The 16,099-nt window shown below is 38.8% G+C and overlaps 1 protein-coding gene across 1 annotated transcript in view; it reads right to left on the bottom strand.

The window, feature by feature from the left end:
• Positions 1–1,004: 1,004 nt before the first annotated feature.
• Positions 1,005–16,099, bottom strand: part of sema4gb (sema domain, immunoglobulin domain (Ig), transmembrane domain (TM) and short cytoplasmic domain, (semaphorin) 4Gb) — a 74,959-nt gene continuing 59,864 nt past the window's right edge. Inside the window, exons 14-15 of the mRNA XM_041815242.1 lie at positions 11,676–11,737; positions 1,005–9,104 (exon numbers count right to left, since the gene is read on the bottom strand). Of these exons, the coding sequence (XP_041671176.1) occupies positions 8,134–9,104; positions 11,676–11,737 (1,033 nt within the window). The 3' untranslated portion in view covers positions 1,005–8,133. The remainder of the gene's footprint in view (positions 9,105–11,675; positions 11,738–16,099) is intronic.

The raw sequence follows: 16,099 nt of genomic DNA, 5'->3' as shown, positions 1-16,099 counted from the left end.
CATTGAACTAATTACACACTTTAAACCTTCAATTAAATCAACCCAATGTCATCATCACATTACAGCTTGAATACATAAAAGATGAAATGCTCACATGAATCACACTTATAAAATAACCATGGATTAAAGACAGGTATATTCTTATTTGAAAGCTGTCTGATTCTTAAAGGAAATCAGTGCAACAAGGGCGGCAAGTCACAACATTTTCACTGCGAAAAGTCATCTTTGGAAGTACTTCTGTCAAATTTCAAATGCCAAATTACACTTATTTTAATCAACATTCACATGATAAGACCAGATAAACATCCTATTTCAAGTTATAAAAGCAAAAAATAAGACCTGTTATTGCTTTTAATGAGTAAAAATATATAAAAATACTTGGGGCAAACATGATGAGCCAACTAATCGGTGATTAGTTCCTAGATCTCTAGATCTAGATCTCAGATGCCCCTTCCCATAGACCATTACTGTGAGATGCCTTCTCTGTCAGAATGAGAGTTTCAGACATTTTTTAAACCCAACTTTATATACATTGCTTAACAAATTTATTAGACCACCTGCCATATCTGTCTCAAAGACCATGCAGCATCATGAGGTGCTTTAATGTGGACTCTTTCATTTTCAGTGAGCTCTCCACGTTTTACCATTTTGAACAGGAATGAGGAATTTCAAACTGAATTCACCCAAATTTGAGCCAGCTCACTGGGCTTCTCTGAGAAGTCAGAAATTAAATCAAGCATAACATTCAACCACTAAAACTCATTTTTCTGTTCAGGAATGCAAGTAAATAACTATAATTTGACATATTAATCAAGAAATATCAATGTGTTTTACTATTTTTTCATTTTTTTTGTAAATCAGTAAATTTGAAAATTCATGGATAACAATAATAATTATATTTTAGCATTAAAAATATCATTTCAGTTAAAGAGCTTCTACATATTGGTGTATTAACCATTGCAAAAACATAAAAAATGATTTTGGTAATTACCAATGCTGTTAGTTTAGGGTAGCTGTGGCATAAACCTTACTTTGGTTAGGGTTAGGGTGGTCTAATAAATTTGTTTGTAGCTATCCATAGCTCTGTGAGAATTAGCATTTAATATATTAGAGAAAAAGGTCAGAGGTCCCACTGAGATTAAATTATAATTAAGCCCGTTTTAGAAGTAGATATATGAATGGTGGCTCACTTTAGCTAAAGCTAACATAGCTACGTTAACTACACAGTTAAGCCAATGCAACTAAGGTAGCTTTGGCAAAATGAGCTTAAGCAAACATAGCTAAAGCTATCATAGCTATGCAAGTTTCACAGATAACATAGTTATGTAGCTTATGTTAGCTTCATAGCTATCCATGACTTTGTGGGGATTAGTGTTTATATATGAAACAGGAAAAGGTCAGCTCCCACCAGGATTAAATCACAATTAGGCCTGTGTTAAGAGGAGTTGGCATCTTGCAATAACAGTATATGAGGGGCTGTCTGAGATCTATGATCTGCAGCCAGATCCCTCTCCAGAATTCAGCCCTTGTAGAAATTTTCATGTGATTGTGGTTTCGAGCACATGCATTGCAAAATGGCCCTACTAGGGCCCCAAAAGTCAGTCAGGGGACTAGGTAGAGCTACACGTATGAAAATCATTACACACATCTATCATGAGCAGAAGAAAAAAAAAAAAACCTCTTAGGACCATCCTTTTAATAAGTACAGGAGGTGCACAATAAACAGTTTAAGGTCAGATATTTGCGTTTTTATCGATGAACAAGTTTTATGTTTTAATGAACTCAGTAAAGGAATTTTATCTGATTGACTTCAGAATTTTGGTGCTCATTCAAGACAAGACGGAGATATAAATGTATTAAAAACTTGAATTTTTGTTGTTGGGTGGGGTTGTAATTAGTCCCAAGATGGACTCAATTTAAACAGCTTTTTTGCAGTGTGAAAAGAACAAAAAGTCCTTTTAACTCTACAGTGCTTCAGTTGATCATCACCAAACTTAATAGGATGATCACACATTGATTCATACTGTTAATTTCTTCACACTTTAAGCAACCACTGACTGAAAATTGCTTATATTTTTAATTATATTACTTTGTCCAAATACTTTTGAGTCCATGATAATGAAACAACTAATGGAGGATGTCTACAACTTATTCAATACATCTAATTTCAAGACATTTAAAAAGTACAATTTGCTTGCAGTTTTGGCAGACATTCTCAGGTAGTACAAGCAATTAAGGCCTTCTTTTGCTTTTATGGCATGCAATTACATTTTTTTAACTGGACTAGTTGAGTGAATGTGACTTAAATAAAGTATGACAAGGAATCAGAAGTAGAATTGGTAAAAGTTGAGCTTTTGCACTGTTCTGTGTCCCTCATGTTAAACAATTTCAGAAAAGTTGGTTGTTTCCTGGTGCGTCCATAAAACACAAACTCCAGGACTCTTTGAAAAGTGGTTCGAATTGATTAGGGACCATCAGGGCGGTTTGTAAACTCAGCAGGGTCCTTGAAAGAGAGAGAGAGAGAGAGAGTGGATGTGAGCAGAGAGTAATAGATGATACTGTCATGCAGAAGGGAAGACGCAGGAGAACAAAAAAGGACATCAGAGAAAAAGCAGGGGGTAGAGAGGATGAAAACAAGTAAAAGGGCAAACAGAAAAGGGCTGACAAGCATAAACAGGAAAACATGCAAATGCAAATGAGAGTCTGCAAACATAAGCAGCTGTATTGTCATCTGTTCTCTACAAAAAAAAAAAAAAACAGACTGCACACAGGATGTGGATGCAGCAAAGCAACACATAGAGCCCAAAACAAAAACTGTGAAAGCAAACATTGAGGCATCACAGAATAATTTTCATGGTGACTTTAAATTTTTTCCTTCATCTGACATCCTTTTCAAAATCAGACTTGTCAAATATGGCATCTTTACAGAAGGTATGCTGTTATTTATATTGTTTGGTATATCTTTAGTAATCGTTTTAATTTCAAATGCACAAAATACATGAATGAGTGAAAATAAAATGTCCCTGTGGTTGCTTACTTGTCTGTAAAACTGTTTTGCCAGGACACTGAGCTCAACTCAACTCAGACCCAGAGGGGCTAATCTGGAGACTTGGGACAATTCCTGATGGGCTGGGGCGTAGTAATCTGCAAGAGGGTTGTCTGAGATCCACGGTCTGCAGCCAGACCCGTCTCGAGATCTTTGGCACCACCACTTAGTGGTCCTGGACCCTAGTATGGGAATCAATGCTTTGAACAGATAAGGTAAAATTTTGTCCAATATTGTCTACACTGCAAAACTTAAAGCTAAAGAAGTATATCTGTTTGATTTCTTGAAAAAAATTGCATCCCACATAATACATATAGGCCACATCAAAATAAAATCTTTTGATATAAAAAGCAAAAATTCAGGCCTAATTGCTCGCAGTAAGAACAGAAAAATGTGCCATTGAGGCTGGAAAATGTGAGTAAATAACACTTGCAAGTAAATTTTGCTTGTCTCATCGGTAGATTTTTTTTCCTTACACCAATTCCATTCAATTCAAGCCTTATTATTATTCTTTTGAATCTGGAAATATGATTATTATCTGGGAGAAAAGTCTAGTGAGACCATTTTTGACTAAAAATAAGAAAATATACTGGCTCGGATTAAAATTGTAGTAGTTTAAGTGCACCTTCACACATACAGAAAATGTATTTGGGCAAAATAAATTAACTATTGTTCTCTTGAATTTAAAATGTGAGCAAAACATCAGGTTTTGACAGCCATTTAGACAAAATGAAAATATACATCTGTGTTTTTTACTGCAAAAAAACAAAAGTTTAAGATGCTATGTATTGTGCAATCATGAAGACAATCATCAGCTTGTGTAGCTTGAGTTTTCCCAAATAAATAAAGGTTAAAAGGCTTATAGAAAGCTTCTTAAAGTGGCATAAAAGGCAGACAACATGGCAACTAAAAACCCAAGTGTGAAACAGCTCCTGCCTCCATGTATCAGCATCTCTTCCTCCATGGCTAACTAGGACACTGGGGTCAAATGTTTCCTGTCTGCTCCTACCTGCAGGGATGAGCGCTCTCTGTGCAAACAGACAAGAAGCCCCTGTCCTCTCTGTGTGGATGCGAGCCAAGCACTGCTGTAGCTGTCACTGACTCTCTCTCCCTCTCCGTGACAAATGCGCACGGCGAGTCACGGCGCAGGGCTGCTGCTGAGCCACGAGGACATTAGCTGATTCAACACTTTGCCTGAATGACAGATATTTATTTAATGCCGGCTGTGACACGTTTACAAACCACTTAGAGATTCATTTCAGTCACTTCCCTGTAAGTAATACATGTGATATTTAATCACAGAGCTGTTCACCTTGCAGCTCTTTTTGTTTTGGCATTGCTGGGGTGCTGGATAAACACTAAGGTTGCAGGAGTGACGGTCTCCTCTGCTCTGATTCAGCTTTTCTGCAGCAGAGGACAAACACCTCTGTCGTAAATCCACCCCTCAATGAGAAACATTTTGTCACTTTTTAAACATAATGTTGAAATAATCCATTTTGCTTTATCTCTTGACATGGAAAACAAAGCCTTGACATCTCAGGTGGGAGAAAAAATCTTCAAGGTTTGATGAATGATCTAAAAACAAAGCTGGAGGCTGACATAGACAAACTGTGGTAGTGTTATAAATATAGAACAGCAGGTAAGCATTTTCTTAACAGCGTCTCATCTGTTTGTTTCCTCTCAGTGTTGTGGTTTCTTGAATCCAGCTTGTGGCTGACAGTGATTCAATCAATGTGACCACAAATGAACTGCTGCTCTCTAATAGACTAATCAAGCTCATACAGATGAGAGAGGTCTCTTTCCTTACACAGAGGCAAGAAAAAAGAAGCTGGGAATGAATTTGGAGCAAGTAATGTTTCATTGGCACTGGCACAAAACACAGCTACAAGCAGCTGCAGTAGTGATTTATTTATTACTCTAGATCAAAATAAGGAAAAGTTTAGAGACAGTGATTTAAATTAATTGAAATGATGGTTTTTCATGCCGTACCATGTGAGCTCTTATGTAATAGAACACAGTGGTTCTCAAGTGGTGTGACTTCAGGACCCACCGACCTTTGGTCAATGAGAAACTGCTCAGATTTATTACTGAATCAGAATAAAGTTTTTATGCCAAAAATGTTTACACATATAAGGAATCTGACTTGTTTTAGTAAATAGTAACAGGCTGCAAAAACAGTAGCATTTCTGCATACTTTTTTACTCGTCTTTTGGAATGTTTTCTAGAGATCTTGGTAATTGAACCATCAGAATATGAAAACCCACTGGGAGAACATCTGTATTATCCCAAGATTATTAGATTAATGTGTCAAGATCTTGAGAAATCAAACAAAATTACTTAAAGACCATGTAAAATGAAATCCAAAATTTGTCTTTAACACGAGAGCTGTTAGAATAAGGTTGCTGTAAACATATGAAAACACTGAGATCTACATGTGACCGAATATTGGATCTAGACCATAGAAAGTTTTTCACCTCTTTCCTGGCTGGGTTTAATGTGGGTGGGGCAAATATGTTGGCTTGTGATATCACCTTCCTCAGTGGAGGCAATTTTCTGATGATAATTGCAGAGAAAAGGTCCATTAAGAGCTTTGAAGTACTAACTTTCCTCTATTCCCATTTATTCCTAAGGGCTGTCCTCAACTTCCTGACCCTTCAGAATCATTGGACTGCAAAAAAACCTCTTGGTTTCAGCTTGTTAATAGTCTGTTTTGGTTTTTCCCCTCTCCCATATCATTTGTGATTTCAGCGGTTACCCTTCTAGGATAACTTAAATACTTCCATGACAATTCAGGGCTTGACGCTAACTTTTTCCCCAAGGAGCACATGTGCTCCTAAGTGGAAAAAAGTTAGGAGCACATAAAGAAATTCAGGGGCACAATGAAAATTGATCAAATAATGTGTTTTCCATAATAAACGTGATGCAAATAGGCATTTACAAGCAAAATTATTTAATGAATTTGTATACAAAATGTACAGAAAGGTAAAATCATCAAGTTTTGAAAAAGTATTGCAATATAATTTTGTCTTTAATGTTACTAATTTTGGTACTTTAAATTTACTTTAAATTTGGCAACTTCAGTCAGAGTCGGTCTAAGTGACTAATAGGTAGACTAATAGGTGTGTTTTGTATAGTCCAGGGGACTCGGTTCGTTTTGGAACCTTTGGTTTGGAAGACGAAACAGGGAAATCCAGCTCCTTCCGCTGCTTTTTTCCACATAAAGAATAAAAAACACAGAATTACGCTGTCTTGGGGTTTCTGCTCTTGCATTGGAGCATTATGAGCAGCCAGCAAGACGGTGAGCTGTCCAACATGTCGTTCTTAACATGAGACGAATAAATAAGCATGGACGACGACGTGTTGCTATGGCTACACAGACGCCAAGTGAGGTGTCTCTCCTCCATGGATCTCTCCTTCGGCTGATTTTTTTATGCACACATGTGCCCCTAAATATTTTTTACATTTCGCACACACCTATTTTTTTAGACGCAAATTCGAGTGAAACGCTCGCACTGTCGAGCCCTGCAATTACATAAAATATATGGGTGTAAGTCAACCTCAGGTTGTACTTTGAAGCCTCTTTGCTTCGTTTTTCTTTTCAAGGCACACATTCATTTAAAACAGTTCCAGGACCTTCTTTTGGGTCCCAACCCACTGTTTGAGAACCACTGTTGTAACAAATCTGGCTTTTTATTTTCAGAATCAGACATGCTCCTTCAGAGAAGGAATGGGCATGTAAGTGATGTTAATATTTACGCATATTCTCTCTGTATATATGTGTCTGCCATGACGGTTGGTTCAACTACTTCAGACACTTTTTTTCCCAGTCATGGCTGACACGGTGCATGTAAGTCTGATTCAGTTGGACAATTTAAGCCTATTTGACTGTGATTTTGTGATTTTGCTGAATGTCGTTAACTAGAATGATTGAGTTTTCATACCCCTTCCCACTTCAATTAAAATAAAACTTGTAGCCAGTGTTGAGTGCAGGATATACACAGGTATACGGGGTATACCGACTTGTTTTGTTTGTGCAAATTTGTTGTTTAATATTTAAAGGTTTGGAGCTCTGGGTCACTAGTACCATCAATTCTGAAGACATCCCCTTGACTCAGGGAAATTCTAAAAAGAATCCTTCACTAAGTTCCTTGTTTCCAGGCTGAAAATGAAAGGAAATTAATGTTGACATTATTATTACTTACAGCCTAACAATGAATTCAATTCTAAAAGTCCTAAACATTAAAACAAGAAACTTCTTTGACCTCTTGTAGCATCATGACCTTCTCTGCTAGTCCATCCATATGCTCGTTGTTTTAAATAAAATAGTCACTGTTATAATAAGCCTTTTAGTGTGATGGGTAAGTGCATTTGTAGGATAGCTCTCTCATTAGCCACCAATGCTACACACCAGGAGGTGGAATACTGACTGATTTATCGGTCAGTATTTTTGACTGTGTCACAACTTAGCTGTCCATCATTTTAGCCCATGAAAGCAAGCTGAATTTCCCAAAACCAGAAGCCACATTACATTAACCTAAGTTATACTAGCTCCAAGGTTTCAGGTGTTATGTTAGGTGGAAGGAAGGTCTTTTCTTTAGCCATGTAACAACACACAAAAATAGATTTCAGGTGTTACATCACTTTGAAGCTCCACAGAGGGGTTATTTTACATGGCACCAAAAACTTCCCAGACAATTCCACAGTCCCTAACTTTCATGAATTCCTCCTGGCCTGATTTATTTTTGTATCCATGTCCCATTTAGCTCCTTTCGCATGTTTTTTGTCATCCTACTGGCGTTTTTTTCTCAAGTCTCCCGAGAGTCTACGCTGAGGTAGCATCATCCAGCTCCCAACTTTGAAACAGTTCAGTCAGTGGTAGATATATTCACAGCTCCAACTCTGGCCAGTCTGTTCTTGAAGTGAAGTCACAGGAGACACAGGAGGCGGCACATTTCCAATCAGGTAGGACACTGCAGGAGGTCTGACACTGGATAAATAACAGCAGCGTTTGTACAACTGTCAGTTCTCCCCACAAATACAGGGGTAAAAATAAATAACAAAGGGACAAAGACAGAGAGAAGGCTGTCCTAGATGGAGCTCTCATCAGGCTGTAGGTCCAGCTGCGTGTGTTTCCTCTTCTCCAGGATCCTGTTGAGCTCCTCTGTGAAGGAGTGGTAGAGTGGCGACATGCCGTCAGGATCGGCCTGCCTCAGTAGGACGTAGCTGTTCCCGTTCATCTTCCTCAGCACGCTTGGCAGAGTGGCTGAGAGCCCATTTGCGTAGTCAACGTTTGGAAGAGGAGGCGGCATTGGGAGTGGCGGTGCAGGAGGAGGTGTTTTACCTGGAGAGAACTGCCCTTCACCTGGAACAATCTGAATAAATCCATCACCGATGTCCCCAAATGTCGGCACAGAGATTGAGCGACGACCTTGGCGGCCGTTGCAGTGGCTGGAGATGGTTTTGAGCTCAACATGGGAGCTCCTTTTCCTTTCAGAGGCTCCTAAAACCTGCAGCCCCTGCTGGGAGAACTTACGATCCTGCGCTCCGGCCCGTCTTGTGCAGAAGCTAATATAAAGTAGCACCACGCTCAACACCAAGCAAAGCCCTCCAAGAACTGCCACAAGGGAGATGTAGACAGCCTCCATGTGTCTGTACGTCTGGAACTCAGGGCCTGAAGGCACCGGGGCTGGAGGCGACGGGAGAGGCTGCTCTGTGGGTGTGGTGGTAGAGAAAACAGTTGGGCTGGAAACTGTCGTGGGGTCTGTTGTCACCGTAGGCTCCACGGGGAAGTACGGGTCTGTGTGCACCTTGACTGTGTAGAAATAAACCAAAACTGAGATGGAGTTCTCCACAGCAAAGCAGCGATAGGAGCCGCTCTGTTGGGCTCGAGCTCCGATGATGAGGAGGCCGTCTGTGCCGATGCGGTAGCCTGAGTTGAGGCCATATCCCTGGAGTTCTTTGCCATTTAGCGTCCAGCGTGGAGTCGCCAGGTTGGAGCGTAGCTCACACTGAAGTAGTACGTCATCTCCTGACATCACAGAACGCCTTCGATGAACAACTAAGCAACAAAGAGAGAGAGGAGCACATGACATTTGTCTTTAAACCGGGGGGGGGGGCTTCATTCACCAACCTTTCTTAAGAAGAAATTTGCTCTTAAAACCCTCTTCCACTGAAATCTAAGAAGAGTCCAGAGGATTCTAGTGAACATTTGAGTGCCGATATGACAGCATAAAATGTTAAATTTTGCATTTTTATCAAAAAATCACTTTTATATAGTTATATAACATTCAAAATGCATCAATTAAATATGGTGAATTGTTTGATTGTGGTGTCAACATGTTAAATAATGATTATAATTTTAGCATGTGTAGGATTTTAATCATTGGACACTTATTTAAAAAAACTATCTTCACACAAAGATTTGTGTGCATCAGCAGATAAAAACTTGTGCAAATGAGGTTTCATCATTTCAACTGTCAGGTTGTATAAACCCTACTCTAAAAAAGTTGGGGCGCTGTGAAAACAGAATGCAATGATTAGCAAATCTCATTAACTTTATTCACAATAAACCATAAACTGCATTTTAGATGTTTAAACTGAGACATTTTACTCTTACATGAAAAATATTAGCCCATTTTGCATTTGATGGCAACAACACATCTCTAAAAAGTAGAGATGGGGCAACAGAAGGCTGGAAAAGTAAGTGGCTCTAATTAACCTGAAACTAATTCGGTTAATTGGCACAGGTCATTAACATGACTGGGTATAAAAGGAGCATTTTAGAGAAGCAGAATCTATCAGCAGCAACAGTTTCACCATTTGGTGCTCCATAAAAGGAAAAACATGGCAAAGAAAATCTAGGATTGTTGAACAGCATGAATAGGCTCTACGCACGGCAGGGTGTGACGTATTTCTGGTGGAAAATAAGGTATCCTGACAACTTCAGCCCACCGGTATGTGCTAAGCCAAAACAGGACCTTCTGTCATCATTTCTACAAAAGTAAACCGTCCTATACTGCGTTTATTTGTCAAATGTTTTTTAGTATTGTTTGTGTTTACTCTTAATCATACTGGCATCCAATCGTGCTAAAATTATGTTTCAAAGACGGGTTAATAGCACTTACATCTGTACATCTTCAGCTGAATTTAACTCGACATTGACAGTCACCTTGGGTAACTCCTGCAAACGGTGGGTAAACCGCAACAAATCTCTTCTGCGTTCAATCTCCAATTTTTGGGAGTGACCTGATGTCAAATACAGAAGTAATGTGGGCATAGAGTCTATCCTACATCGGACAAGGATGGGACAACATTCATCTCCAAAAACTCCAGCAACTGGTCTTGTCACTTCCCAGACATTTACAGATTTGTTTAAAGAAGAGGGGAGGCTGCACAATGGTAAACAAGACCCTGTCCCTACTTTCTTTAATGTGTTGCTGCCATCAAATTCAAAATGAGCTAATGTTTTTCATGAAATGGTAAAATGTCTCAGTTTCAACATCTGATATGTTGTTTATGTTCTATTGTAAATAAAACATGAGTTTATGAGACTTACAAATCATAGCATTCTGTTTTTATTATTTTACACAGTGTCCCAACTTTTTTGGATGTAGAATGCATCTGCATCTTATTTCAGCATGAGTCATGTCTTTTAGGATGAAAGCGCTGTCTGAACTTGTGGATTCATCCAATTAATGTGTTTTTAGCATATATACAATATACATATATACAATGCTGAAAATTAAATAAAATCTTCCTCTTTTGGCATCATTTAGAGCAGCACTACATTCACTTTAGAACTAGTGAAGTGATTCAAAGTATTGTGATTATTTTTACAGTTTGCACATCACAGATATATTGCTTTTCCTCCTCTCACCTTATTGTGTCTTCTGTGTTTGCACACTGCCCTGCAGTCCCATGCCCTTATATGGGCATCAAAGGGTGTTTCTCTATGCTTATTACGAGGAATTTGCACGTGCTTCCAGCTTACAAGCACCTCAAAATGATCAACTTAACAACACAAGTGAGAACAATTCAGTAGTTTCAGAATGTGTCATGATTCCCATGCAGGGACTCTAAGAAACTTTCTTAAGAACTAAGAAAAATCCTAGGAAAATATTGGTGACTGAGGCCTAAAAAGAGGAAGAGAAACTGGCATAAATCATGAGAAAAATGCATCAAGACAGAGGAATGATTATAGAAAGGTCAGGTCCCTATAGGCTAAGTTTTCAAAGTGCAGGTGAGCGCCCTGCATGGCTCAACCTTTCAGCATCGCTCTCCATCACGTTTTATAAGCCTCCTTCAATGTAAGGAGCCCTGCAATGCAGCCGACAAGACCGCCTGACCTCCAGCAAGAGAGGAACTGATTAAAATGTGTACTCTGGGACCAGGGAGGAGGATGGGTATGGCTCGTACACCTATGAAATCCTTTAATAGCTGCTAAATGCTTCAGTTTTCAAGCAGAGTGAAGAAAAGAGTGCGTTGGACTTTTTTTCACCTCATAATCTCATCACAGGGGATGGATATGAGGTAAATTTAAGGGCTAAACTCTCTCAAAAATTAAAGTTATGGTGTTATATAATGCATAGAGAGTATGTGAGAAGGTGCGTGCATGCATTATCAGTCATACCGTTTCCTGAATTCTCCCGGCAGCCTCTGATTCCTCTCAAGATATCCTGGGTCAGGTTTGACCTGAAATAGAATAAGTATAGAGTTAGTAATAAATCAGAAACAGCAAAACAACATTATCCAACCAGGAACACAGGGAAACACACAGAAACCAAATCCTAGCACGAGGGGCCGCTCAGTCAAAACAAGGAATTCATTCAAGGATAGCACAAAAACCTTAGAAAATGTTGGGTGAAGCCTGAGTGATATCAGCCATTTGTTAGGGTTCACTTTAAGCCAATCCACATCATCCACACTACTGAAAATGCTGTCTTAAACTAACAGCTAAGAAACTGATAAAGAGATGGAGCCAACAGGTCTAAAGCCTCCTGACAAACAGCTGCATTATACCAGATAGCAGTGATATTAGCCATCTCCCTTATTATATATAAATCAATGTCCTTATTTAAAGCAGAACAGGTAAGTTACAAACATATTTTGCCCATAAAGGCAATAACAATTTAATTATTGCCTCCCAGCACTCCCAACAAATCACAGCTCATTCTCTCAAATGTGTCATCAGCGCCAATCACACCACACTAGGTGTTATGGCATTAATCAGAATTAAAGAAGGTCTTGGTTACATTCATGACATAACCTTTGATCTCCCCAAGGGTTCCTTATTTCCTTTAAAAACAAAGGAAGGTTTGCATCTAGGAAGAAAGTCAATTAACTATAGTTTGGTAAAGTGCCAATATCCAAAAGGAAACAAAAACATTGCTTGACACCTTTTGCCCATTTCTGCAACATCTTCCTGGAACTTGATGCCTATTTTAGCTGCCATTTGCCATTTTTAACCTATTTCTGCCCATTTTTGAAACTTTTCACCCATTTTTTGACACGTTCTCTCCATTTTTGCTCATCTATGGCACTTTTGCCAATTCCTACATCATCTTTTTTGCAACTTTTGCCCATTCAAGCTGCCTTTTGCCATTTTTAACCAAGTTATGCCACGTTTTGCTATTTTTTTCCCATTTCAATCCATTTTTCACACTTCTCTCATTTTTGCCATTCTTTTTACCAACTTACCCCTTTTGTGCCACCTTCAATGTTTTTGCCCATATGTGGAACTTTTTTTTTGCCACTTTGCATCCATTTTTACCAAGTCTGCCTCTATCATTACTTCTAACCCATTTATGCATTTTTTTTTTTTTTTTTTTTTTTTACTATTTTAACCCACTTTGCCACTTTTTATCCTTTTGTGTCTCTTTTCACAGTTATTTTATTCTTTAAAAAAGTTGTCTTGGTTTATTTTATGCATCTTGATATTTGTGCAAATTATGGCCTAGCTATGAAGTCTGGCATTACTTTCCTAATCATTCAGTTCAATGTGCCCATCCACATTGTTAAATCACCAATTAAAAGGTAATTCTGTTTTAAGAAAAGGGGTTACATTTTTAAATAAGGCTATATTATACAACAGCATAAAATAAATAAAATTCACTTTTGTTTCTTTGATAAGAGTGGTTATTATTCAGTTTAAATTAAAATATGGTTATCACAGCTTAACCTTACAATTGACCTTGATTTTGACGACCTCCAAGGACTCCCAGATAGGCAGGGTCCCAGAAAGCTCTCCCTTTTGGGCGCCCCTGAACAAGCCTAAAACTCCTCAAAGGCACTCTAAAGAATAAAGAGTAATTTATAACAGTATTTAGTGTCACTTTTTTTGTGGGGTCATTGGCCAATCTTCCAATTGATTGTTTCAATAAAAAAAATTCAGAACATAAACATTAAAGAAAATGTGAGATTCTCTAAGAATTAGAAGAGGAAAGTAGAAAATAAAACAGTGGCAATAACAACAAATTAGCTCATGCAATTTAGGCTTCCCAATGTGTTTCAGTGCACATACTTTATGCAACTCCTGCATCAGTCAGTGCCTCATTTGGGCCACCCCACTCAAAAATCCAGACACGCAACTGGAACATTATGCTTTAAAACAACACAAGAGCTGTGTAAAACAATAAAATAATGAAGCAGAACCTGATTCTAAAATACCCAAAACATCTGCAGTCAGAAGAGAGAGAGAGGGAGAGCATTTTCTGCAGCAATCATCTGAATTCAAAAAGAGAAAGCAAAGTTTGCAATTTTGTTCTAACTGTAGAAAGTTTCCAGGCAGTGTGAGCAGCATAGATAAACACTTTCTCACGACTTTCTAACGTTCCCATCCATCTTCACCTTCCTATCTGACTACCTGAGTAAATAAAGACACTGGAGAGCAGACCTTCATTCCTTTTAAGTTGATTTAATGTTTTGGAAATGAAGACCGCATCAAGTGGTATAAAACAAAGAAGTGGAAGGTCTGCCATTAATATTCAGGTCTTTTTCCTGCAAATGTAATGCTACCCCCTGAAAACAAATCCCCAGGAGAGGCTGATGTGTCTGCTGCTAATGGCAGATTAAGATGTCTGCAGCCCAGTCATGCAGAGTGAATGAAGCCAGCCACAAACAGTCTGCAGGACAACCAGAGAGTGAAGCAATGTCTGTATTTGAGCATGTTTGTTTCATTTGGCAGTAGCTTATCATACTCAGGCCAACAGTTGTAGAATTTATTTCAGTATTTTTCTCAAGTATTGAGTTGCACCTGAAGCAAGTACAAGAACAGAATATATGCCTTTTTGTAATTATAGACTTACTGAGCTTGTGTTGGTGCACTGTGGAAACCAGTTTGGTTTTCTGGAATGATTTTTCATAATGAGTAAGAAAAGCTGTTAAAAGTGACCTTCCTGATTGATGCAGCAAGCAGATGGATTTCCCAGTCTGTCATCAGGCAAATCCGTCTTGAAAGCTCTGGTCCACACTGTTTATTCTGCAGGGAACACTGTTCAGTCCAATCAGCACCATTAGTGCAGAACAAGGCAGTAGCTGTGGGCGGGGTTGGGGTTTAGTTGTACTGAAAGCCGGCTGCAATGGCTGCCACTAGCATGAAGCAATAATCTTGGAGTTGCACCACATTTCAAAAGCTTCAAGACAGAAAAGACGTTTTCTTGCCTCCCAACCTGCTTCAGTATGGGTTTTGGATTGTTAGGAGGAAGGTTGAGTTCTACTGTAAGCCAGTATATACAACAGCTGCTACTGCTGAAGGGAATAGCAGTAGAAAAGCAGCAGTTTTATCAGATTTGTGCCACGTTTCTTTCCGAAAAAAAGAGCAAATAGCTTCACAATAAGCTTTTCTTTGCAGAGAAGACATTTGCTTTTCTCCTGACCAGCCTTGGCATGAGTTTTATTCACATCATGCTCCACTGTTCATGCACCGAGGCAGTTTGCCTGTTAAGATAGCGTTACTTCTGGAACTGGTAATGCATACAACCTAATTCTGTCCTGTCGCCCTGATTGGCCCATCATGAATGTGACAGACAGAACTTTCCTCCAATTACCTTCCAAGATTCATTTAAAAAGTGCTGCCCTTCCCGAATGTTCTCTATGGGAGCTTTCCCAGATTAATCTGAAATATATCCTACGCAATATGGAACAGTCTCACTGGCGTAGGGAAATTGTTATGGATAGACCTGTTTCAGAAGTAGATATGCAAACCATGGCTCTCTTTCAGCTTTGTTAACTAAGTCAGGGTAAGGGTTAAGTAAAGGGTTAGGACACCAAAACTTATAAGTCCTCCATGAAAACATTCTAATGTAGCAAACATACTTATGTAGCTCTGTTGACTACTTAGGTAATGGTGCTATTTAGCTAATGTAGCTAAAGCTCATGAATATCCAAACTAACAAAGCTACAAGGCTAATATTAACTACTTAGCTACATTATCTGCTTAGCTAAAGTAGCTATGTTAGTTTTAGCTACATTTGCCAAAGCTCATGTTGCTAAAGCTAACATAGCTACACTAGCTATACAGTTAACTTTTCTATGTAAGCCAGCATACCTAAGTTAGAATAGCAACATAGGCTTTGGCAAATGTAACTAAAACTAATGCAGCCACCTAAGCTATGTAGATAATGTAGCTATGTAGCCAACATTGGCCTTGAAGCTTTGTTAGCTTAGATAATCATGACCCTCATGAGCTTTAGCCACATTAGCTATATAGCGCCATTATCTACACAGCATACATAGCTAACAAAGCTAAGTAAGCTATGTTTGCTACTTTAAAGTGTTTTCATGAAGGACTGGCCCTTTCCTTAACATTTACACTAACTTAACCAAAAGTTTGATCAGATTTTGGCATGCATTTCCATTCTGACAGATATGGTATCTCACAGTTATGGTCTGCAAGAGGGGGCGTCTGAGAGCTATGGTCTGCAGCCAGACCCCTCTCAAAGCCTGATGAGGGTGAACTCAGCTGACTGAACTGCAGCCAATGGCAGTGACATCACAAGTATGCAGCATAAAACACAAATGAGGTATAGCATTACAAGCTTTCAGTAGTAGCTTCCC

This window comes from Cheilinus undulatus, linkage group 20, assembly GCF_018320785.1.
Source record: "Cheilinus undulatus linkage group 20, ASM1832078v1, whole genome shotgun sequence".
NCBI classification, from domain to species: domain Eukaryota; kingdom Metazoa; phylum Chordata; class Actinopteri; order Labriformes; family Labridae; genus Cheilinus; species Cheilinus undulatus.
This window is presented reverse-complemented; position numbering and strand designations above follow the sequence as displayed.